This window comes from Muscardinus avellanarius (genome assembly GCF_963383645.1).
Source record: "Muscardinus avellanarius genome assembly, chromosome: 2".
NCBI classification, from domain to species: Eukaryota; Metazoa; Chordata; class Mammalia; order Rodentia; family Gliridae; genus Muscardinus; species Muscardinus avellanarius.
In genome coordinates this window covers 110,939,475-110,964,301 of record NC_137787.1, presented here as the reverse complement: position 1 = coordinate 110,964,301, position 24,827 = coordinate 110,939,475, and the positions used below count along the sequence as shown (strand labels likewise).

Here is a 24,827-nt window from a genome sequence, read left to right as displayed (position 1 = left end):
GGGTTTACTTTTTTGTGTGTGGTGCTGAGGATAGAACCTAGGGACATTTTACCTCCAAGAAATACTGCCAGCCCTACCTTTTCTTTTTCCTTTTATTATTTTATTTTGAAACAGTCTGAGTTGCGAAGGGCCTTGCTAATTAGCTGGTGCTGTCTGTGCTCCTCCAATCTCTACCTTCTGAATGCTGGGATTACAAATTTGTAATTTTTTTTTTGTGTGTGTGATACTGGGGAATGAACTCAGGGACTTTCTACTCCCAGGCTATACTTCCAGACCTATTTTATATTTTGTTTGAAAACAGGGTCTCACTAAGTTGCTGAGAGCCTAAGTAGCAGAGGATGGTTTTGTACCTGCAGGGATCTTCCTGTCTCAGCTTCCCAAGTACTGGGATTACAAGTGTGCGTCACCATGCCTGCCCTTTTTTTTGTTTTGAGGTACTGGTGGTGGAATCCAGGGACATTTTAACTCTGAGCTATACCCCCAGTCCTATATTTTATTTTGAAACAAAGTCTAAGTAGCTGAGGCTAGTGAAAAACCCATGATCCTCCTGTGTCATCCTCACGAATTTTGGGATTACAAGCATGGACCACCATGCTCAGCATTTATTATTATTATTTTGTGGTATTGGTGGTGGTACCCAGGGGCATTCTGTGAGCTTCAACCTCAGCCCTATTTTTTTTTTTCAGTACTGGGGATGAAACCCAGGGGCTTTTTACCACCAATCTACAGTTCCAGCCCTATTTTTTATTCTTTATTTTGAAACAGGGTCTCACTGAGTTGCAAAGGGCCTAAGTAGCTGAGGCTGTCCATGAACCATGATCTTCCAGTCTCAGCCTCCTAAATGGTGGGATTACAAGTGTGTACCACCATGTCTGGCCTTTTTATTCTTTCTTTCTCTTTTCTTTTTGTGGTGCTAGGATGAAATCCAGGGGCCTTCTACCTCTGGGCTACACTCCCAGACCTATTTTATATTTTATTTGAAAACAGGGTCATTGCTGGGCATGGTGGCGCACGCTTGTAATCCCCGCGCTTGGGAGGCAGAGACAGGAGGATCGTGCAGGTTCGAAGCCAGCCGTGCGCGCTGGCTTAGGAGACCCTGTTTCCAAATAAAAATGTAAAAATAGGTCTGGGAGTGTAGCCCGGAGGTAGAAGGGCTTCCAGGAACCCCAGTACCACCAAAAAAAAAAAAAAAAAAACCAACAACAACAAAAAAACCCCAAAAAACCAGGGTCTCATTAAGTTGCTGAGAGTCTAAGTACTTGAGGCTGGCTTTGAACCTATGCGATCCACCTGTCTCAGCCTCCCAAGCACTGGGATTACAAGTGTAAGCCACCACACCGGCCTTTTTTATTTTGAAGCAGGTCTCATTAAGTTCACAGGGCTTTATTAAGTAGTTGAGGTTGGCTGCAAACCTGGGATTCCTGTCTTAGCCTCCCAAGTCTGGGATTACAAACCTGTGATGCCATGCTTGGCTAGGATCTTTTTTTTTTTTTTTTTTTTTTTTTTTCTTTTGTGGTACTGGGGTTCCTAGAAACCCTTCTACCTCCGGGCTACACTCCCAACCTTTTTTATATTTTTATTTGGAAATGATCTCTTAAGCCAGCGAGGCTGGCTTTGAACCTGTGCAGTCCTCCTGTCTCTGCCTCCCAAGGATTACAAGCATGCACCACCACGCCCGGGACTATATTTTAGTCTTTTTTGTTTTTGGTGGTACTAGGGATGGAACCCAGGGGCATTCTACCTCTGGGCGACACTCTCAGCCCTATTTTTTATTCTTCATTTTGAAACAGGGTCTCACTGAGTTGTAAAGGGCCTCATCAAGTAGCTGAGGCTGGCCACGAACTGTGATCCTCCTGTCTCAGCCTCCCAAATGCTGGTATTACAACACGCCCACCTAGTCTTTTTATTATTGTTGATACTAGGGGTGGAACCCAGAGGCTTTCTACTTCCTGGCCATACTCTCAGACCTATTTTATATTTTATTTGGAAACAGGGTCTAAGTTGCTGAGGGCCTCACTAAGTAGCTGAGGCTGGCTTTGAACCTGAGCAATCCTCCCGTCTCAGCCTTCAAAGCGTGGGGATTACAAGCATGGGCCACCACGCCTGGCTTTTTTTTTTTTTTTTTGTGGTACTGGGGGTGGAACCCAGAGGCTTTCTACCTCCTGGTTATACTCCCAGAACTGTTTTTTTTTTTTTTTAATATTTTATTTGGAAACAGGGTCTCACTAAGTTGCTGAGAGCCTAAGTAGCTGAAGCTGGCTTCGAACCTATGTGATCCTCCTGTCTGAGCCTCCCAAGCGCGGGGATTACAAGCGTGCGCCACCACGCCCGGCTTTTTATTTTTGAAACAGGGTCTGAATTGCGAAGGGCCTAAGTAGCTGAGGCTATCTGTGAACTGTGATCCTCCAGTCTCAGCCTCCTGAACGCTGGAATTATAAGCATGCATCACCACGCCTTGCTGTGATCACTTTAATACCAGATCCTATATGAGGCAGTTGACTGTGGAATCCCTAGGGTAGAGTGAGGGACTAGAGGATTAGAAGACCCTAGCCCCATGAAGATTTAGATTAACAATATAGGATAGTATTAGGTGTGTAATAGGAATTAGGATTTAGAGTATAAGGTGATATTAGGTGAGATTAAAAGGTTAAGAAATAGGAAAATAGGATAGTAAGTGTGAAGAAAAGAATGACTTTGGAATAGAAAAATAAATAAGGGTTTTGATAGTATTTTTGAGTAAAAGTCGTAGGATAGTTTTTCTTGAGAAATATGTGGGTGTGTCTTTTATGAATTGCTTGAACTTTAGCTCCTGTACTTGGCTTATGCGAAGATGTGGCCTAGGTTTATAAAGAGATAAAAAGCCTGTAAAGAAATGAATTTTGAAAAGTTTAGAAGTATGCTTTGCTTTTGAAATATGCTTTTGGAATAGGAAGGCTAAAGAAAGTTGAAAGCATTTTTTTTTTTTTTTTTTTTTGGTGGTGCTGGGGTTCCTGGAAGCCCTTCTACCTCCGGGCTACACTCCCAGACCTATTTTTACATTTTCTTTAAAATTTGGAAACAGGGTCTCCTAAGCCGGCGCACGTGGCTGGCTTTGGACCTGCGCGATCCTCCCGTCTCTGCCTCCCAAGCGCGGGGATTACAAGCGTGCGCCACCACGCCTGGCATAAGTTGAAAGCATTTTACAAGTTCTCTGTTCCAGGAAGCTTGTAACCACGAACTAATTTGGGAATATGTGAGCAGAGGTTCCCCCCCACAGCATGAAAGTTTAGCAAAGATAGCTTTATAAGTTACTTAAGATAGAATAATGTTAACAGTGATATTAAGGAATTAAGATGGCTGAATGCAGAATGTAGTAACTTGTAAGATTTTAGTTGATTGACAAGTTCCTGTTTCTATGAATAATTTGCTTGCTCTAAGCAATAAGTGGCAGGATCTTAGTTGATTGACAAGTTCCTGTTTTTATTATAATTTGCTTGCTCTTGGCTTCTGTAAATTCAGAGAATGTCTGGACATAGTTCCTTTTCTTTTTTTTTTAACAATTTTTTTATTGAACATAAATAGTATACATTTAAACTATATTTGGTGCCCTCTCCCCCCGCCCCCGTTTTCCCTTCCCCCCTCCCACCAATGGTTGTCTAGGTTAACCATGTCTTATTCATAATTTTACACATGTTCAGATGTAGACCCTCATTAATCAAGATCAGCCTTCCTCCTCTCCTATCTTTCCATTCAACCTTTGCTGGTATTTCCCCTCCATTATCTGGAGTCCCACTGGTATCCTCTATGTTTCCTAGTTTGGGCATATTAGAGGAAATATATGTACCTTCTCCTTCTGTGCTTGGCTGATCTCACTTAACATAATGTTCTCCAGGGCTTTCCATCTTCTTGCAGATGATATAATTTTGTTCTTCTTTATGGCTGAATAGAATTCCATTGTGTGTATTTCCCACAGTTTTGCTATCCATTCATCTGTTGATGGTGGTCTGGGTTGGTTCCATATTTTGGCTATTACAAATTGTAATACTGTGTAATCACTGGCCATCAGGGAGATGCAAATCAAAACTACACTGAGATTCCATCTAACCCCAGTCAGAGTGGCAAGCATAAAGAAATCAAACAACAAATGCTGGCGAGGATGTGGGGAAAGAGGAACTCTTTTACACTGTTGGTGGGAATGCAAACTAGTTCAACCACTATGGAGATCTGTGTGGAGATTCCTAAGAAAGGTGGGAATAGATCCACCATATGATCCAGCTATACCACTCCTGGGTATCTTTCCAAAGGGGTTGAATTCAGACATAGTTCCTTTTCTTAAAAATATTGAGTAACCTTTCATGTTTGAAATGCTTTAAAAGTATCTGATGTTTAAAGTGCTTTTGGAATATATATGAATGCTATAGAAAGTTTAAATAATTTTATAAGTTCCTTTACTCTGAGAGGCTTGTAACTTCCTCATTTATTAGGAAACATCTGCTAGTCAGGCAGCCCCTGAAGCACGGGTACATACCCTGCCTCAGACTCTTGGCGGGCAATGACGTAGAAGGCAGCTCTTTGAAATTATTTGCTGTGATTCAGATGTGTGTGCTTGTTTTAAAAATTATTGGCTGTACTTGTTTACCAATTTATTTGATTGGATGTATCCTGTTCTTGGCGGGCTCTGATGTATGTAACCACTCCCTATTCTGGCTATAAATTCATAGCCCTCAGTGAGCTCGTGGTCGACCCTCGACCGAACTCCCTCGCCTACTAAAGGGGCTGCGGCGTGGCTAGGGCCACTCTCTGGTAGCCTATAATCCCCTGTGAGGTGACTGGTGAGTGACGTCTGGGCTTTGACCCCTGGCTAGCCAGGAAAGAGCTGCAGCACAATAAACCTCGCTTGTCTTTTGCATCTCTGAAGTGTCCTTCGTTATTTGGGGTGGTGGGCTTGTCTCGGACTCTTCAGTAGTATGTGCATAGATGAGACCCAGGCAAAGGACTTTGTTCTAGCAGTCCTGTCCTGCTTATGACTAGGAGCATCTTTTAAGTTGGCTCCATGCCCCAATGAAACTTCGAGTGACATAGCTTTGATCATACTCAGGAATCCTTTAGCCTAGGTTACATGGGTCCAGGAAGGCCTATAATCAACCTTGCTTCTTTGCCCTAACCACATACCAGATGAAAGCTTATCCTCCCAATCCTTACCAAGGCGGCTTTGTGAGTTGGGGTGTCAGTCCCACTGGTCCAGGCAGGAATGACTTGGGCCCCTATTTCAGCTCTGCTCAGGGCAGGGCAGAGCGCTCCAGCCCCAAACTGGTAGTGGGATGTCATGTCTTGTCTCCAGAAGAAGCAGGCTCTGAGAACATCTTTCTTGGCCTGTCACGTGGAGATCTCGAGTCCAAAGGAAGCAGAACCAGGCTGCCTGACCACACAGGTTAAAGTGAGATCAGCCCGAATGTCTCACCCATGCACTGCAGCTCAACGGTCCTGTCATCTGACCCACTTACCTCAGGCTTGGACTGAAGACAACAAAGGCCCACAGACCTCACCACTGTAATGACTTCAAATGACTGGAAGGAGAACTCTATGTAGAATAACAAAACTTTAACAAATAAGACAACAATGTGTGACAAATGATAGCAGGGAGAACACTGAAGTGCTGTTCAGCACAGTACTGATGCATTTTAGAAAAAGAGGCCAACTGCTCATGTACAAAAACCTCTTTGAGTCCTTTATTAATGTTTGGAGAGGCGTGGTACATACAATCAACAGCGTCACACCAGCTATGGAGTACAGAGAGAACCGAGAACGGACTTCAGAACAAGACCTCAGAGCACGGCAGTGCCACCTGCTCTGAACCCCGAGGCTCAATTCTGACACACACAGGACAAACAACAGAACAACTTCACTTGGAAATAGTTCTTTAAAAAAGTGACAGGAACTGATAGTTCGAACCCTTTTGTGAGATGTGGCAGCTCTCTTGGTGCTGTGGCACTACTGTAAAAGGCCAACGTAGGCATTTGAAGGTCAGACAGAAGAACTGACTGGGGTGAGGAGAAGAGGTTTATTTTCAGTGTAGAAATAACAGATGGTCCAAGTGGATACTTTCAGTCCAGGCTCAGTATGGGTCCTGCAGGAATCCACCAGATAAATAAGTTTATATAAACTTGGAGGCTGAAAAGTGCCAGTCAGCCATCACACTGTGTCACTGCGCATCAGCAGTCACTTATGACACAGGGCAGGTTTAATGGGGATGTGCCTGACAGGGAGAATGGGGTTCACTGAGTCAGGTCAGCTCTGCTCCTTCGGTGCCACGGGTCCCTCTGCTTTCATGTGTGAATTAAGGAACACTTCCTTTATTTCAACATTCCATTTTGAAAATAGCCAACCCCTCCCACCCACCCCCACTGTCATTCTTCATAAATTCTGTTTCCAAACTCCTGATTCTTCTGGGTCTAGACTTTTTCCTTTCGCTTCAATTTTGACACTTTCTTGACAGTCCCATTCTTGTTTAGAAGCTTCAGGACACGATCTTTATGATCTAAAACCTTAAGCATGGAGTCTCTGGCCTCACTGATTTGATCCATCACAAGTTTACACCTCTGCATGTTTCCCTGGAACAGAAGACATCACAGCATCAGCTGGCAGTTATGAGGATGACTGAGCTCTTACAGAAACACGACCCTTTGGGCAGAGGTCATTTTGGGGCTTTCATTTACACGCAATGACTCAGTGTTTGTTGGTGATGCAGATGGAGGTAATAATGACCTCTTACTAAAGAGAGTAGTGGCCAAGAGGGAAACTGGAGAAGCAGGAATGTATGGTAAACAGTCTCAGAAAGTAGGGCATCAGAAGGGAAGGGGCTCATTCAAACCTGTATTAGTTCGTTTATTCGATGCAAATCATCATCAGTTGCTGCTTTTTTCTTTGGAATAATCCCTTCTTGTAGGTTGGTAAGTCTTTCATAAACATCATGTTCTAGATTTGTCTGCAACACACAAGAGAGAATGCATTACAATCTCAAATAAACTTTCCTATGTTCATTTTAGGCAACTGAAGCCATCTTGAATCAACTCTGAGCAATGGTATAAGAGCTGTTAGGGAAATAAAGTTCTTTAGCCCAAGGACTAAAATACTAAGGGTAAGAAAGAGTAAATGAGCTGGGTGTGGTGGCAGGCTGCTTGTAATCCCAGTAATTGGGAGGCTGAGATAGGAGGATCAAAGATTCTTGGTCAGCCTCAGCTACTTAGTGACACCTTGTTTCAAAATAAAGAATGAAGCCGGGCATGGTGGCACACGCTTGTAATCCCCGCGCTTGGGAGGCTGAGACAGGAGGATCGCACGGGTTCAAAGCCAGCCTCAGCTACTCAGTGAGGCTCTCAGCAACTTAGTGAGACCCTGTTTCCAAATAAAATATAAAAAGGGTCTAGGAGTATAACCTGGAGGTAGAAAGCCTCTGAGTTTCACCCCTAGTACCACCAACAAAACAAAACAAAACAAAAACAACAACAAAAACAAAATAAAGAATGAAAATAGGGCTGAGGGTGTAGCTTGGAGGTAGAATGCCCCTGGGTTCAATCTCCCTACACTGCAAAAAAACAAAATCAAAAAACAGAAAAAGGAAGCTGATCAACAACGAGTTACATAAAAATTTCTCATAGCCAGGCGTGGTGGCACACGCTTGTAATCCCCGTGCTTTGGGAGGCGGAGACAGGAGGATCGCGCAGGTTCGAAACCAGCTTCACTGGCTTAAGAGACCCTGTTTCCAAATAAAAATATAAAAAAAATAGGTGTCTGGGAGTGTAGCCCAGAGGTAGAAGGGTTTCCAGAAACCCCAGTACCACCAAAAAAAAAACAAAACCCAAAAAAACAGAAACAAAAATACCTCTCATAGTTCAGTGTCTGTCTTTAAGAATAATTTTAAAATATTATTTTGAATTCATAATTTCCTCTGAAAAACAAGTCCACCAAGCTCACAGAAATATAATTTTCCTAAACTGGGCATGGTTACGCACACTTGTAATCCCAGCATTTGAGAGGCTGAGATAGGAGGATCGAGGTTTGCTGACAGCCTCAGCTACTTAGTGAGGCCCTCTGCAACTTAGTGAGACCCTGTTTCAAAATAAAGAATAATAATAATAAAAAAAATAGGGCTGGGAGTGTAGCTTGGAGGTAGAATACCCTCCTAGGTTCCATCCCTAGTAACACACTAGCACACACAAAGAAATTTCTGCTAAGTAAAAACTAGCCAGGACCCTCATAGCAGATGATGTTCTTGAATTCTCTGCTATTCTAAGGATGGGCAAGTTCATGAGGCGCTCACTCCCCTTTGGTGTTGGAAGCAAACACAGGGCTTTGTGCATGCTAGGTGGATGCTCCACCAATGAGCTACATAGGCCTTTTTAATTTTTATTTTGAGGCAGGCTCTCACTAAGGTGTCCAGGCTGGCTTTGAACTTGTGATCCTCTTGCCTCAGCCTATTGAGTAGCTGAGATTACAGGTGTGTGCCATAGCACCCAGCTAACTGCCTCCTATTCACCCAGTTGAAGGAAGAGATCCTTGTCCTACAGTTATGGAAATGGCTAAAAACATAGGATCTACTATTGGACAGATGAGATAGAGAGCAGTCTATGAGTCACACATAATCACAGCTTAGGGGAGAGCACACAACTCAGGGCCACACAGGGCTTGCAGTCAGGAAGACTGTGAACAAGCAGGGGCTATGGGAGGCAGGCTGCAGCATCCAAGGGAGGAAGAGACTGGTTGAGCAATTCTGGAAGCAGGCAAGTCACTAAAGCCTGCTACCCAGTAAGAAGCAGGAACTGTGCCTGATCCCCAGGGTGAGAAGGTTTGTTTGGCCAGAGGACCTTTTCTGAAGGCACAGAGTAGGCAGGCAGGAGAGTTTCTGGGTAGGCTACTGAAGCTTCCCATTTCAGATACCATGACAGTGCTGAATTTTAATTTTCAGTCTTATGTCATAACTGTCCCATATATTTTAGATAAGGGTACCAAGCTGGGCGTGGTGGCGCACGCTTGTAATCCCAGCATTTGGGAGGCTGAGACCGGAGGATCGTGGTTAGTGGACAGCCTCAGCTACTTAGTGAGGCTCTCTGCAACTTAGTGAGGCCCTGTTTCAAAATAAAGAATAAAAAATAGGGCAGGGCGTATAGCTCAAAGGTCGAATGTCCCTGGGTTCCATCCCTAGATACACATACACACACACACACACACACACACACACACACACACACACACAAAAGATAAGGGTACCAGAACTAAGATTTAGATAATAATTATATGTAATTGATATAGTTCTTGTAATATAACAACAAAGATCCTACCATGTCCTGTATTAGTGGGGAATGCTTCAGAATTACTAAAAAAAAAAAGTTCTTGTATGCCTATTGATAAGTTGGGTCCCTCCCCACCTCCACGTGATCTCGCAGTGGGAACAGGAGGTAGAAGCCAGAAGTGGAGATATCGCTAGAATCCAGGTGCCTTGAGACTACAAATGTTGCGAGAGAATCGGCATGCCTATAAGACGTCGGTGTCTCAGATCCACCACGTGACTCAGGACTATGCGCAACTCTCCAGATGTGTGGCCTGTTGGTCCCTTCTCCTATGGTTGGCTGACTCTCCAGAGGGAGCTGGGTCTGAATAAAGCAGTGGTCTCTGATAACCTGGTTGGTGTTTTTACCGCCCTCCTAAACTCCTTAACTCTATTTTTAACCTTTCAACCTATAATCCCAATACTTGGACATCTGAGATAAGAGAATCATAGATTTGAGGTCAGTCTCAGCAACTCAGTGAGACCCTGTTTCAAATTAAAGATAAGAAGCTGAAGCCGGGCGTGGGGGTGCATGCTTGTAATCCCAGCATTTGGGAGACTGAGACCAGAGGATTGCGGTTCGTGGACAGCCTCTGCTACTTAGTGAGGCTCCCCGCAACTTAGACCCTGTTTCAAAATAAAGAATAAAAAATAGGGCAGGGGGTATAGCTCGGAGGTCAAATGCCCCTAGGTTCCATCTTCAGACCCACAACAAACAAACAAACAAACAAACAAACAAACAAACAAATAATAGCTGAGTATAGTGTATATATTGTAATCCCAGTATTTGGGAAGATGACACAAGAGGATTGTAGGTTGGAGGATAGCTTCAGCAAGTAGTGAGACTCCCACCAACCAAATGAGATTCTGTATCAAAATAAAAAATAAAGAGCCGGGCGTGGTGGCACACGCTTATAATCCTCATGTTTAGGAGGTAGAGACAGGAGGATCATGCAGGTTCGAAGCCAGCTGTGCTGGCTTAAGAGACCCTGTTTCCAAATAAAAAGTATAAAAAATAGGTCTGGGAGTGTAGCCCAGAAGTAGAAGGGTTTCCAGGAACCCCAGTACCACCAAAAAACCCCCCCAAAACCAACAAAAACAAACTGGGGTTGTAGCTTGTGTAGCTTGTAGGTAAAATGCCCCTGGGTTCAATCCCTAGTAAAACAAACAAACAAACAAAAACAAAAAAACCCCACACGCGCACACACACACTCTTCTATGAACGTGGACTTTGCCAGCATCCTCTCCTCTGTAGAGCATGATGGCATGATTTAACAGCTATACCTACCAGCTGTAGTAACTGGGCAGCACAGAGGTGGACTTTCCAGCCTTGGGCACGACAGGACACTCCTTTCTGATTAGCTATTTCCTGTAGCATAGCTTTTTTCTCTTCTAGAAAAACATAAAAAATTTATTTCAACTTTTATAAAGGTCAATGATTTGTGTTTAAGTGTAAGTGCCAATACTTTATCAAAATTTCTTTACTTAGCTGGGCGTGGTGGTGCACACTTGTAATCCCAGAGCTTGGGAGGGATTATTTATTTATTTTTTGTGGTGTTGGGGGAAGAACCCAGGGGCTAAACACCCAGCCCTATTTTTGAATTTTTTGAATTTTTTTTTTTGCGGGTCTGGAGATGGAACCCAGTGGCATTTGACTTCCAAGCTACATCTCCTGCCCAATTTTTTATTCTTTATTTTGAAACAAGGTCTCAATAAGTTGCAGAGGGCCTCACTAAGGAGCTGAGGCTGTCTGCGAAGTCATCCTCAGGTCTCAGCCTCCCAAATGCTGGGATTACCAGCGTGCGCCATCATGCCCGGCCCCTAGCCCTATTTTTATAATTTATTTGGAAACAAGGTCTCACTAAGTTGCTGAGAGCCTAAGAAGCTGAGGCTGGTTTCCAACCTGTGCAATCCTCCTGTCTCAGCCTCCCAAGGGCTGGAATTATAAGCGTGCGCCACCACGCCTGTCTCTTATTTTCTTCTTCTTTTTTTTGGTGGTACTGGGGTTCCTGGAAACCCTTCTACCTCCGGGCTACACTTCCAGACACCTATTTTTTAATATTTTTATTTGGAAACAGGGTCTCTTACGCCAGCGAGGCTGTTTCGAACCTGTGCGATCCTCATGTCTCCGCCTTCCAAGCACGGGGATTACAAGTGTGTGCTACCATGCCTGGCTTATTCTTTATTTTGAAAGAGGGTCTCACTGAATTGCAAAGGGCCTCACTAAATAGCTGAGGCTGTCCACAAACCACGATCCTCCTGTCTCAGCCTCCCGAATGGTGGGATTACAAGATATGTAATATATTTTAAAATTTGTGTATGGTAATGAGGATTGAATCTAGGGGCATTTTTAACCTCTAAGCAACACTCCAGCCCTTTTTATTTTTTTGTTTTGAACTAGGGTCTTACTAGGTTGATGAGAGTCTCATTATTTTGCTGAGATTGTTCTTGAACCTAAAATCCTATTTCGGCCTCCCAAGAATTGGGATTACAAGTGTGTGACACCAGGTCTGGCTTTTTTTTTTTTTTTTAGTGGTACTGAGGACTGATGTCAGAGACATTCCATCTCTAACTCTGAGCTACACCCCCATCCCTATTAAAATTTTTTTTTTTTTTTTTTTTTTTTTGTGGTACTGGGGATAGAATCTAGGGGCTTTCTACCTCCAGGATATACTCCTAGACCTATTTTATATTTTATCTGGAAACAGGGCTTCACTATGTTGCTGAGAGCTTTACTAAGTAGCTGAGGCTGGCTTCAAACCTGCATGATCCTCTTGTCTCAGCCTCTGTTTTTTTAACTTTTGAAACAGGGTCTTGCTACATTGCAGAGGGCCTCACAAGGTGCTGAGGCTGGTCTCAAACCTGTAATCTTCCTGTCTGAGTTTCTCCCAAGTACTGGGATTACAGGTTTGTGCCACTGCGCTCAGCATAAAACAAAATTATTGTCATTTTCTTTTCTTTTTTTGGGTACTGGGAATTGAACCCATGGACATTCTTCCTCTGAGATACAACCTAGCCCTATTTTTTATTCTTTATTTTGAAATGTCTTATTAAGTTGCAGAGGGCTTAAGTAGCCGAGGCTGGATATGAACCTGTAATCCTATATTTTGTTCTTTATTTAATTTTATTTTTTTGGTGTACTGGGGATTGAACCCAGGGAGATTCTACCTTTGAGATATACCACCATCCCAATTTTTTAAAAATTAATTTGAACCTTGGGCACGGCAGGACACTCCTTTCTGATTAGCTATTTCCTGTAGCATAACTTTTTTTCTCTTCTAGAAAAACATAAAAAATTTATTTCAACTTTTATAAAGGTTGCAGCATACCTCCCTAAGTAGCTGAGGCTGGCCGCTAACCTGCAATCCACCTGTCTCAGCCTCCCAAGTACTGGGATTACATGTGTTCGCCACCAGCTTGTTCCTTTTTTTTTTTTTGGTGGTACTGGGGATGGAACCCAGAGGCATTCTACCTCTGAGAAACACTCCCAGTCCTATTTTTTATTTTGAAACAAGGTCTCACTGAGTTGCAAAGGGCCTAAGTTGCTGAGGTTGTCCACGAACCATGAACCTCCTGTCTCAGCCTCCCAAATGCTGGGATTACAAGCGTGAGCCACCATAAACAGCTTCATATCTCTCTCCCTCGCCCCCCCCCTTCATAATACTGGGCATAATACTGGGGATGGAACCAAGGGGCACTGCACCTCTGAGTTACACCCCCACTCCTATTTTTTAGTCTTTTTTTAATTTCTTGAAACGGGGTCTCACTGATTTGTAGAGGCCCTCACTAAGTAGCTTCCTCTTGTGTCAGCCTCCCAAGTACTGGAATTACAAGATGTTTGTCAGGTGTCTTCACTGCAAAATTAACTCTTTCCTCTTTCTCTACTACATATTTTGGAAGTCTCTATGCTTTCATTTTTAGTACTGGGGAATAAACCCAGAGACATTCTACTTCTGAGCTATACTCCCAGTCCTATTTTTATTACTAATTTTTTTTTATTATCTTTTTTTGGTGGGTCTGGGAATGGAACCCAGGTGCATTCGACCTCTGTCTGAGCTACATCCCTTGCCCTATTTTGTATTCTTTATTTTGAAACAGGGTCTCACTGAGATGGCCTCACTAAGTAGCTGAGGCTGTTTGAGAACTGCGACCCTCCAGTCTCAGCCTCCAGAATACTGGGATTACAAGCACGTGCCACCATGCCTGGCTTATTACTACTTTTTACATTTTGAAGCAAGGTCTCATTAGGTTGATGAGATTTTTGCTACTTGCTGAGGCTGTTCTTAAACCTGCACTCCTCCTATCTCAGCCCTCCAAGTACTGGGACTATAGCCCTGAGCCACCTCGCCCAGCATCTCTATGATTTCATGGCTGCATGATTTATAGTAATACCCTGTTTCTTTTTGGTGCTGGGGATTGAACCACACTTAACCTCTTTGAGGTTCCTCTCAAAAACCCATGCCAAGCCGGGCATGGTGGCGCACACTTGTAATCCCAGCTCTTGGGAGGCTGAGACAGGAGAATCGCACAGGTTCGAAGCCAGCCTCAGTTGCTTAGTAACTGAATGAGACCTTGTTTCCAAATAAATTATAAAATCGGGCTGGGGGTACAGCCCTGAGATAGAAAAAAAGCCCCTGGGTTCTACCACCCAGTACCACAACAAAACAAAACAATACAAAACAAAAAAGGCAAACTGGGCATGGTGGCACATGGTTGTAATCCCAGCATTTGGGAGGCTGAGAAAGGAGGATCTGGGTTCGTGGACAGCCTTAGCTACTTAGCAAGGCCTTTTACAACTCAGTAAGACCCTGTTTCAAAATAAAAATAAAAGATAGGACTGAGGGTATAGCTTGGAGGTAGAATGCCCCTTGGTTCCATCGCACTGCAGAAAAAAAGAGAAAAGAAAAATAAAACAAAATAAAAAAACCCCAAAAAACCCATGCCAGACTCAGGCATGGTGGTGCACACTTGTAATACCAGCGCTTGGGAGGCTGAGCCAGGAGGATCGCATAGGTTCAAAGTCAGCCTCAGCTACTTAGTGAGGCTCTCAGCAACTTATTAAGATCCTGTTTCCAAATAAAGTATAAAATAGATCTGGGAGTATAGCCCAGAGGTAGAAAAGCCCCTGGGTTCCACCTCCAGTATCACCATTAAAAAAAAAAAAAAAAAAAAAGGGCTGGGGGTGTAGCTCAGAGGTACAATGCCCCTTGAGTTCTATTCCCAGTACCGGAAAAGAAAAAAAAAAAGAAGCCTTTGTGCTAATAAGATTAAAATACTAAAATAAAGGATAGGGCTCATAAACCTTTCAGCTGTCAAGTTATCTTATGATAGTTTTTTTTCCCCCTTTTTGGTATTAGGGGCATTCTACTTACAAGTTACCTCCAAGCCCTATTTCATTTTTTAAAATTTTTGAATCAAGCCGGGGGGAATGGTGGCGCATGCTTGTAATTCCAGCATTTGGGAGGCTGAGACCAGAGGATTGCTGTTTGCGGACAGCCTCAGCTACTTAGTGAGGCCCTCTGCAACTCAGTGAGACCCTGTTTCAAAATAAAGAATAAAAGCCGGGTGTGGTGGTGCACGCTTGTAATCCCCGCGCTTGGGAGCGGAGACAGGAGGATCGCGCTGGTTCGAAGCCAGCCTTGCTGGCTTAAGAGACCCTGTTTCCAAATAAAAAAGTTAAAAAATAGGTCTGGGAGTGTAGCCCGTGGGAGTGTATCCCGGAGGTAGAAGGGCTTCCAGGAACCCCAGTACCACACACACACACACACAAAAAAAAAAAAAAAGTAAAATTTTTGAATCAGTGTCTCACTAGTTTGATGAGTCTTACTACTAGCTGAGGTGGTCTTCGAATCTGTGATCCTCCTGTTTTCAGTCCCCCAAATATTGGGATTACAGGCATACGCCACCATGACTGGCTGCTGTTTTCCTTTTCTGATTATAATACAGCCAAGTGCTCTACAAAGTTCATGCATTAATACTGGACGATTTTTGGGGAAACTGACCTTTGACCCGGACGTCACTGTACCTCTGAAAGTGGTGGTAAGCAGCTTTCCAGGGGTTCCGATAGTGACGAAGCAAAGTAATGGGAGGCCTTGGACGCACTGGGACGTACCTCACACCTTCTTCATCTATTCCACAGGGAAGAAAAACATTAGAGTTCAATTTTGATACAAGTGAGCCTGACTCCAGGAATGCCCTCTGGGGTGCCTCCTGATGTAAGTGGGAAGGGAAGAAGATCATCGCCTAAGTGACCATTACCAATATACTCCTTGGGAGGAGACTTGCGCTTCTCAGCCTTCACCAAGAGACTCTTGGCAGTGGACTTCTCATCATCGGTGCTGTTGGTCTCCATCATATCCCCTTCTTCCGTGGAGATCACGTGCTGCTGTTTTCGGGGCTTTTTCCTTGGGGAGGCACCAGGAGGCAGGTCACTTGTAGGCATGGACAGATTGTTAGCCAGCAATGCAAGGGATGGAGACACAGTGTTGGTAGCCAGGGGAGGAACTGCTGTGGGAGGAAATGGGGCACATGTCTGTCAGAACCGAAACATCATGGAAATCTTTGCTTGATTTCAGGCAATAACAACAACAAAGACAGTCCTGCTAGCTAGCATCACTGGGCCCTCCAGTGAGCTGTCACTGTGCACCGCACGCTGAGGTGGAGGCTGCCATGTGCCTTGTGATGCCCTGTAGTTTCATCTTCCTTACTTGTAGAACCTTTGTTCTGACATGGGCATAATGCCATTCAGATAAAAAAGGTGTTTCTTAGATATGGTCAGATAAAATGAAGGAGAGTTTTCTAGTAATTTTACGAAGTTTCCTTAAAAGAAAGACATGGACTTCTATTCTTTGTTCTTTGTGACAGGTGGAAGGAGTCTAGATTCCTAATGGTTGGAGCAAGTCACATATTATCTCTGGACTGTCTGCCTCAGGGCTTGTTTCAAGGGAAATAAATCCTTACATGTGGAAGCCACTATTTTTCTGGTCTTTAAACATAAACTCTAGGTGGGTAATCTATTAACACACAATCTTCAAAAGAATGTGAATAAGTAGGCATTACCTATTATCTCCTGATTCACAGAAATTGGGGCCCAAGTATCAAGTGGCAGAGATGGGAGCTGAAAGGGGCAGCCCGGCTTCAGAGCTGGCTCTGTTAACTACCACAGGACACTGCCCAGATGAAAGTCTTCAGGGTGAGGAGGTATACGTGAGTTTGAGCGTGTACAGACCACAAGCCTAGGGATTTTAAAATCACACAGGAGGTTCACCTCAACTCTTGTCTTCCTCCCACCACATACGTGCCTGCCCTTCTCCTCCACCAGTCAAAGCTACCCACACTCTGTCGCCATATCCCACACTCGGTCAGCACTAATGCACACTGCCTGAGAGCCCATCTCTACATAAACCACTCTCTTTCCAGGTCAGTCCTTAGTGACTAGCCTCTAACAGTGCTTAGGCCCTTACAAACAACTGGCCAGTCATTCCTTTTTTTTTTTTTTTTTTTTTTGGAGGTACTGGATATAGAACCCAGGAGCATCCTACCTCCAAGCCCTATGTTCTTTTATTTGGTACAGGGTCTCGGTAGGTTGTGGAGGGCTTCACTAAGTTGCTGAAGCCTCCAGTCTTGGCCTCCCAAGGACTGAGATAATAAGAATGTGCCACCACGCCTGGCCTCTGGCCATTCTACCACTGTTCTGCTGCCGTACCCTTGTGGGTCCACTCACACCCATGCCAGATTTAAGTTCTACATCATGCTTAATGTATTCCTCCACTGTCCCATTCTTTTTTTTTTTTTTTTTGCTGCACTAGGGATGGACCAAACGTGCGCCACTATGCCCGGCTCACTGTCCCCATTCTTGCTGCACTGTACTCACGTAGCAAAAGCCGAGAGGTGAGGGCCAATTCTCCAACTAGGCAGCTGAATGCAACTTGCCAGACACACAGCACTTGGACAGTCCTGCCACATCTGCCAAGTCCATTCCATCCCACTTTCTCCTCCCTCAAATCTTCAACCCCTTTTCCTCTATCTGTACTTTTAGGGGGATGATCTTACCCTAATCATGAACCACCACTCTAGCTCTCTCTGGCACCGTGAGCATTTATTCTCCCTCTCTCTTCTTCTAGCAAGGACCAACCCCTTGAGGAACACACTGAGCCTGACTTCTCCTGCCTCCCCAGAGGCTGTTCCAGGAATTCCCATTGGTTTCTCTTATATCAGCAATTCTTTCCTCTCTGGTAGATTATAACACAAAACTTCTTTGTCTCATCTTAAAAACAGCTGAGTGTGGTGGTGCATGCCTATAATCCCAGTACTTGAGAGACTGAGGCAGGAGGATCATAGGTTTGAGCCCAGCCTCAGGAATTTAGAAAGACCTTCAGCAACTCAGTGAGACCCTGTTTCAAAAAAAAAAAAAAAAAAAAAATATATATATATATATATATAAAGGGCTGGGGGTATAAGCTTGAAGATAAAAGGTCCCTCAGCTCAATGCTCAGCACCACAAAAAACCTTCACACAAACAGAAACAACAAAAACTTCCTCTTTACATCACTTTCCTATAGTTCATACTGTTCTTTTTTCTATTCCTGTATGACAAACTCCTCAAAGTATATTTCTATACAATGTCTTGATTGTAGCTTTCTCTTTCTTTTGTGTACTGTACAGGGAGACTGAACCCAGGGGATACTATCTCTGAGCTACATCCCCTGCACTATTTTATTTATTTATTTATTTTTGTGGTACTGGGATGGAATCCAAGGGCATTTGACCTCCAAGCTATACCCCTGACCTATTTTTCATTCATTTTTTCTTTTTTTTTTTTTATGAGGGTTGGGATGGAACCCAGGGGCAGGGCATTTGACTTCCGAGCTACACCCCCTGCCCTATTTTTTATTATTTATTTTGAGACAGGGTCTCACTAAGTTGCGGAGGGCCTCACTAAGTAGCTGGGGCTGTCTGTGAACTGTGATCCTCCAGTCTCAGCCTCCCGAATGCTGGGTTTGCAAGCATGCGCCACCACGCCCGGCATTTTATTCTTTATTTTGAAACAGGGTCTCACTGAGTTGTAAAGGCCTCACTAAGTAGCTGAGGCTGGCCACGAACCTGAATCTTCCTGTCTTAGCCTCCCAAGTACTGGGATTACAAACATACACTACCATACCAGCCTTTATTCTTTTTACTTTATTTTTTTTTTTTCGGTACTGGAGATGGAACCCAAGGGCATTCTACCTCCGAGCTACATCTTCCTTCCTTCCTTCCTTCCTTTCTTCCTTCCTTCCTTCCTTCCCTCCCTCCCTCCCTCCCTCCTTCCTTCCTTTCTCTGGTATTGGGGATGGAACCCAGGGGCCTTTTACCTCCAGGCTACACTCTCAGACCTATTTTTTTTCCCCCTGGATCTGGGGATGAAACCCAGGGCATTTGACCTCTGAGCTACACCCCCTGCCCTATATTTTATTCTTTATTTTGAAACAGGGTCTCACTAAATTGAGGAGGGCCTTACTAAGTAGCTGAGGCTGTCAGCAAATGGCAGCTGGTCTCTGCCTCCTGAATGCTGGGATTACAAGTGAGCACCACCACACCTGGCTCTCCCAGACCTATTTTATATTTTATTTGAAAATAGGGTCTCACTAAGTTGCTGAGAGCCTCATTAAGTAGCTGAGGCTGGCTTCGAACCGTGATCTTCCTGTCTCAGCCTCCCAAGTACTAGATTTACAAGTGTGTGCCACCAAGCTCGGCTAATTATTTTGAAGCAGGGTCTTGCTGAGTTGCAAAGGGCCTCACTAAGTAATAGCTGAGAATGTCTGTGAACTACGATCCTCCTTTCTTAGACTTCCAAATGCTGGGATTACAAGTGTGTGCCACCACCCCTGGCTTATTTTTTATTTTTGAAACAGGGTTTCATTAAGTTGCGGCAAGACTCACTAAGTAGCTAAGGCTGGCCTTGAACCAGCAATCCTCTGTCTCAGCCTCCCAAGTGAAGAGGTGTGTCCCTTTTAGGCAGAAGCCTCAGGCAAGTGCATCCTGTAACTAAACCTGGATATGTAAAGGAATCTTAACTGCTATTAGCTTCTGTAATCAGATACATTGCTGCATGGTCTGAGGATGCTGTCTTGGCCACAAGATAGCATCTGAGTAAGTTATGATGTCTGTCCTGAATGAACACCTGGTGTCTATCAAATGATATAATGATTTTATAATAACAAAAACCTGACTTTTCCATACCCCCAACTCTGTAACCAAGGGGTATAAAGGACTGTTAAGACTGATGTTTGGGACGGCAGCATTTTCAAAACTGCTGCTTGCCCTGGCCAGCCTATATAAAAGGTGGCAGTATAGTGGTTATTGCTTCCTCTGACTGGCCGGTAAATCAAAGTGACCTCTTTGGCACTTTGGAGTCTGGTGTGTCTTTGTAGGTTACCTCATAATACAAGTACTGGGATTACAAGTGTGTGCCACCACGCCTGGCTAAAAGTTGCCTGGGTTGGTATTGCATCTGTAATCTTTTGTTTGTTTGTTTGTTTTTTTGTTGGTACTGGGGTTCCTGGAAACCCTTCTACCTCTGGGCTACACTCCCAGACCTCTTTTTTATATTTTTATTTGGAAACAGGGTTTCTTCCACCAGCGAGTCTGGCTTCGAACCTGCGCAATCCTCCTGTCTCCGCCTCCCAAGCATGGGGATTACAAGCGTGCGCCACCATGCCTGGCCATGCATCTGTAATCTTTGCTGCCTCAGATTCCCAAGTAGCTATTACTGGTGAGCCATAGCACACAAATTTACTGTCATGTCTCCTTTTTTCCTCCCTCCCTCCCTTCCTCTATTCTTATTTCTTTTGTAGTGTTGGGAATTGAATCCAGGGACATTCTACCTCTGAGATACAAATTCAACCAGCTAACCCACCTGCCCGCATCCATCCATCCATCCATCCATCCATCCATCCATCCATCCATCCATCTTTGTGGTACTGGGGATTGAACCTAGGGTCATTCTTCCTCCAAGGTATACCCCCTAGCCCTCTTTTATTTTATTTGTATTTCTTTTCTTTTGAAACAGGGTCTCACTAGGTTGATGAGAGTCTCACTACTTGCTTGAACCCGTGATCCTCCTGTCTCAGTCTTTTAAGGACTGAAATTATAGATCTGTTCCACCACCATGCATAGCTTGTAACATTTTCCTAATAAATGCTGAAAAGCTATATTGAAGTATATCCTATAGGGAAATACTAATCTTGTGATCAGAAATTAATCAATTACAAGCTGGACGTGGTGGCCCATGCTTGTAATCCAGGAATTCTGGGGGCTGAGACCGGAGAATTGCGATTCGCAGACAGCCTCAGCTACTTAGTGAGACCCTGTTTCAAAATAAAGAATAAAAGTAGGGCTGGGGGTGTAGCTCGAAGGTCGAATGCTCCTGGGTTCCATCCCCAGACTCTCAAAAAAAAAAAAAAAAAAAATCAATTAAAAAAGGACAGCAATAATGGTTTCTATTTTCTTTTCTTTTTTGTGGTACTAGGGATAGAACCTAGGAACATTCCACCTCCAAGCTACACACCCTGCCCTATTTTCTCTTTATTTTGAAACAGGGTCTCACTAAGTTGCAGAGAGCCTCACTAAGTAGCTGATGCTGTCTCTGAACCTCGATCCTCCTGTCTCAGCCTCCCAAATGCTGGGAATACAAGCATGGGCCACCACCCCCAGCAATTTTTCTTTTCTTTTTCTGTGGTACTGGGGATTGGACCCAGAGCCATTCTACCTCTGAGCTACGCCTTAGCCCAGTTTTCTTATTTGGAAACAAGGTCTCACTAGGTTGCTGAGAGCCTTTCTAAATTGCTGAGGCTGGCTTGCAACCTACAATCCTCCTGTCTCAGAGTCCCAAGTACTAGGATTACAGGCATGCACCACTGTACCTGGCTTATAGTTTCAGTTTTGAAAAGGAGCTTCTTCCATTTATTAAAAACACATGAAATGTAACATTTAAAAAGGGAACCAAGGATTCAGGCTTCCTGGCTAATGGTCACACAGCTTGCATTGTGAAGAGAATAAGGAAACAGGGAAGAAGCAGCTGCCAATGGAGAGTGCTCTGAATGAACTTACTGGAGACTGGCCTCATGATGTCCATTGGTTCTACTTCTTCTTTCACTTTGATCTCAGGTACAGGAGGGCCCAGAACGGAGGTGAGACTGCCACCCACAGTAGCTGATGGTGGCGTTGCGGCTGCCATTGTAGTGATGGGCGGAGTGATGGGGACTGCTCCAGGAATGGTTGAAAGGGCCACAGCTGATTGTGATGGGGGACTTGCTGCTGCGATCATGTTTGGAATGGTTGGTGGAGGCTGCTGGGCAGTGGGAGGGACTGCAATGGTTGGCTGATCATTATTTTGATTGGAAATGGTCTCCATGGACACAGTGACTGGAGTGGCCATAGACACGTGGATTTCAGATTTAGGTTTGGCACTGAAACACAAAAGCAAAGTAAATATAGTAAGTAAGAGAAAACTGCCTTAACCTGCAACATCTCATAGGGTAAGTATATGTCCAATTCATTTACCACATACTACAAATGACACTACTCTGTGATTCTAAATGTTTGATTTTTAAGACAACTTTTAATAAGAATTCAGGTATGTATATGTACTTACTGTGCTGGGCATTGAACCCAGGGCCTTTGGCATGCTAAATATGTGTATATCACTGGGCTAAAACCCCAGCTGGAAATTTAGGATTTTAAAATATTTCATGTAACCCGAGCGTGGTGGAGCATGCTTGTAATCCCAATGCTTGGGAGGCTGAGGCAGCCTCCCAAGCTAGCCTCATCTACTTAGTGAGGCTCTCAGCAACTTAGTGGGACCCTGTTTCCAAATAAAATATAAAATAGGTCTGAGAGTATAGTCCAGAAGTAGAAAGCCCCTGAGTTCCACCTGTAGTACCACCACCCCCCCAAAAAAATAAATAAATAAAAATAAAATTCATGTAGCCGAGCATGGTTGGTGCACACCTGTAATCTCAGTGCTTGGGAGGCAGAGACAGGAGGATTGCACAGATTGGAAGCCAGCCTCAGCTACTTAGTGAGGCTCTCAGCAACTTAGCGAGACCCTGTTTCCAAATAAAATATAAAATAAGTCTGGGAATATAGCCTGGAGGTAGAAAAGCCCCTGGGTTCCACCCCCAGTAACACCAAAAAAAAACCCCAAAAGAAAACAAAAACAAAAAAAACCCCAAAACTAAAGCTATTTATTTATTTATTTATTTATTTATTTATTTATTTATTTATTTATTTATTTATTTATCTGGTCCTAGGGATGGAACCCAGGACATTCTACCTCCGAGTTATACTCCTCAGCCCTATTTTTTTGGTCCTTTAAAAAAAAATTTTTGTTTTTTTTTTGCGGGGGTGGGGATGGAACCCAGGGGCATTTTACCTCCAAGCTACACCCCACCCCTATTTTTTATTCTTTATTTTTGAAACAGGGTCTCACTGAGTTGCAGAGAGCCTCACTAAGTAGCTGATGCTGTCTGTAAACCGCAATCCTCTAGTCTCAGCCTCTTGAGTGCTGGGATTACAAGTATGGGCCACCATGCCTGGCTCCTTTTTTAACTTTTTGAAACAGGGCTTTTTTTAAAAAAAAAAAATTGAAACTCTCATGGAGATGCAAAGGGCCTAGCTAAGTAGCTGAGGCTGTCCGTAAACCGCAATCCTCCTGTCTCCACCTCCTGAATGCTGGGATTACAAGCTTGTGCCACCACACCCGGCTACAGTTTCTTATAAAAATAACTTACTATTTCTTATAAAAGAGGAACCTCATGCTGAGTGGCAAAGTTCCAAAGGTACAAAGAATATATATTCAAAGTAACTTCTACTTTAGGCACCCAGTCCTCTACCCAGAGGTCAATCTTCAAACTTTCCAAAGATATATTAGGCACCTAAAACAGCTATAAAAATTGTTCAAAATTGTACATCCTAGGTTTTCAATTTTAAAAGGATTTATTCATGACATTATAAAATTCATCATAAAGATTTTTTTTTGTGTGTGTGTGTGTGCTACTGGGGATGGATTCCAGGAACATTTTAACTCCAAGCTACAATCCTAGTTCTATAAATTAATTTTTTTTTATTATTTTGCAGGTCTGGGGAACCAGGAGAATTAGACTTCTGAGCTACATCCCCTACCCTATTTTTTATTCTTCATTTTGAAACCGGGTCTCACTGAGTTGCAGAGGGCCTCACTAAGTAAGTAGCTGAGGCTTTCTGTGAACCGTGATCCTCTGGTCTCAGCCTCCCAAATGCTGGGATTACAAGTGTGTGCCACCACGCCCGGCTATTTTTTATTTTAAAACAGGGACTCACTAACTTGGAGAAGACTTCACTAAGTAGCTGAGGTGGGCTGAAAACCTGCTATCCTCCTGTCTCAGCCTCCCAAGTACTGGGATTACAAACTTGTGCCACCATACCTGGCTCTATAAGGGAAGCTGATACATGAGGACTGCACAGGTTTGTTTGTTTGTTTGTTTATTTATTTATTTAGGTACTGGGGTTCCTGGAAGCCTATTTTATATTTTATTTGGAAACAGGGACTCACTAAGTTACTGAGAGCCTCATTAAGTAGCTGAGGCTGGCTTTGAACCTGTGCAATCCTCCTGTCTCAGCCTCCCAAGCGCTGGGATTATAAGCGTGCGCCACCACGCCTGGCAACTGCACAGGTTTAAAGCCAGCCTCAGCTACTTAGTGAGGCTCTCTGCAACTTAGTGAGACCCTGTTTCAAAATAAATATAAAAAATAGGGCTAGGGGTATAGCTCAGAGGTAGAATGGCCCTGGGTTCAATCCCCAGCACCAGCAACGAAAACAAAACAAAATAAAATAAAACAAGCTGGGCGTGGTGGCACATGCTTGTAATCTCTGCAACTGGGAGACTGAGACAGGAGGATCAGCTACTTAAAGCCAGCATCAGCTACTTAGTGAGGCTCTCAGCAACTTAGTGAGACCCTGTTTCCAAATAAAATATAAGTCTGGGAGTATAGTCCAGAGGTAGAAAGCCCCTGGGTTCCACCCCCAGTACCACCAAAAAACAAACAAAACAAAACAAAACAAAACAAAAGCTGGGTTTGGTGGTGCACACTTGTAATCCTAGTACTTGTAAGGCTGAGACAAGAGGATCACAGGTTTGAGGACAGTCTCAGCAAGTAGTGAGACGCTTATCAACCTAGTCAGAACCCCTTTCAAAATAAAAATAAAATACTACTGGTGTAACTTGGAGATAGAATGCCCCTGGGTTCAATCCCCAGTACCCAATATATCCCCCTAAAAGCCAAAAACAAAACAAAAAACCCCACACAAAACTGTCTCAAGATAAAGCTTAAAAACAATTGTACTTTCACATGCACAGAAATGAACAGCAACCTAAACTAGGCAATGGTGGTACACATCTGTAATCTCAGTAATTGGGAGGCTAAAATAGGAGGATTGTAGGTTAGAGGCCAGTTGTAGTAAGTTAGTGAGACCCTGTTTCAAATTTTAAAAAAAGGGAGGAGA

At 43.8% G+C, this 24,827-nt stretch overlaps 1 protein-coding gene across 2 annotated transcripts in view; it reads right to left on the bottom strand.

Moving 5' to 3' along the window:
• Positions 1–6,431: 6,431 nt before the first annotated feature.
• Positions 6,432–24,827, bottom strand: part of SAP130 (Sin3A associated protein 130) — a gene marked incomplete at its 3' end in the record, with an annotated part of 105,040 nt that continues 86,644 nt past the window's right edge. For both annotated transcript variants that reach the window (XM_080689903.1, XM_080689904.1), the window contains 6 exons: positions 21,395–21,753; positions 15,563–15,811; positions 15,307–15,432; positions 10,593–10,696; positions 6,851–6,964; positions 6,432–6,590 (listed from right to left, as the gene is read on the bottom strand). In XM_080689903.1, the coding sequence (XP_080546029.1) occupies positions 6,432–6,590; positions 6,851–6,964; positions 10,593–10,696; positions 15,307–15,432; positions 15,563–15,811; positions 21,395–21,753 (1,111 nt within the window). The remainder of the gene's footprint in view (positions 6,591–6,850; positions 6,965–10,592; positions 10,697–15,306; positions 15,433–15,562; positions 15,812–21,394; positions 21,754–24,827) is intronic.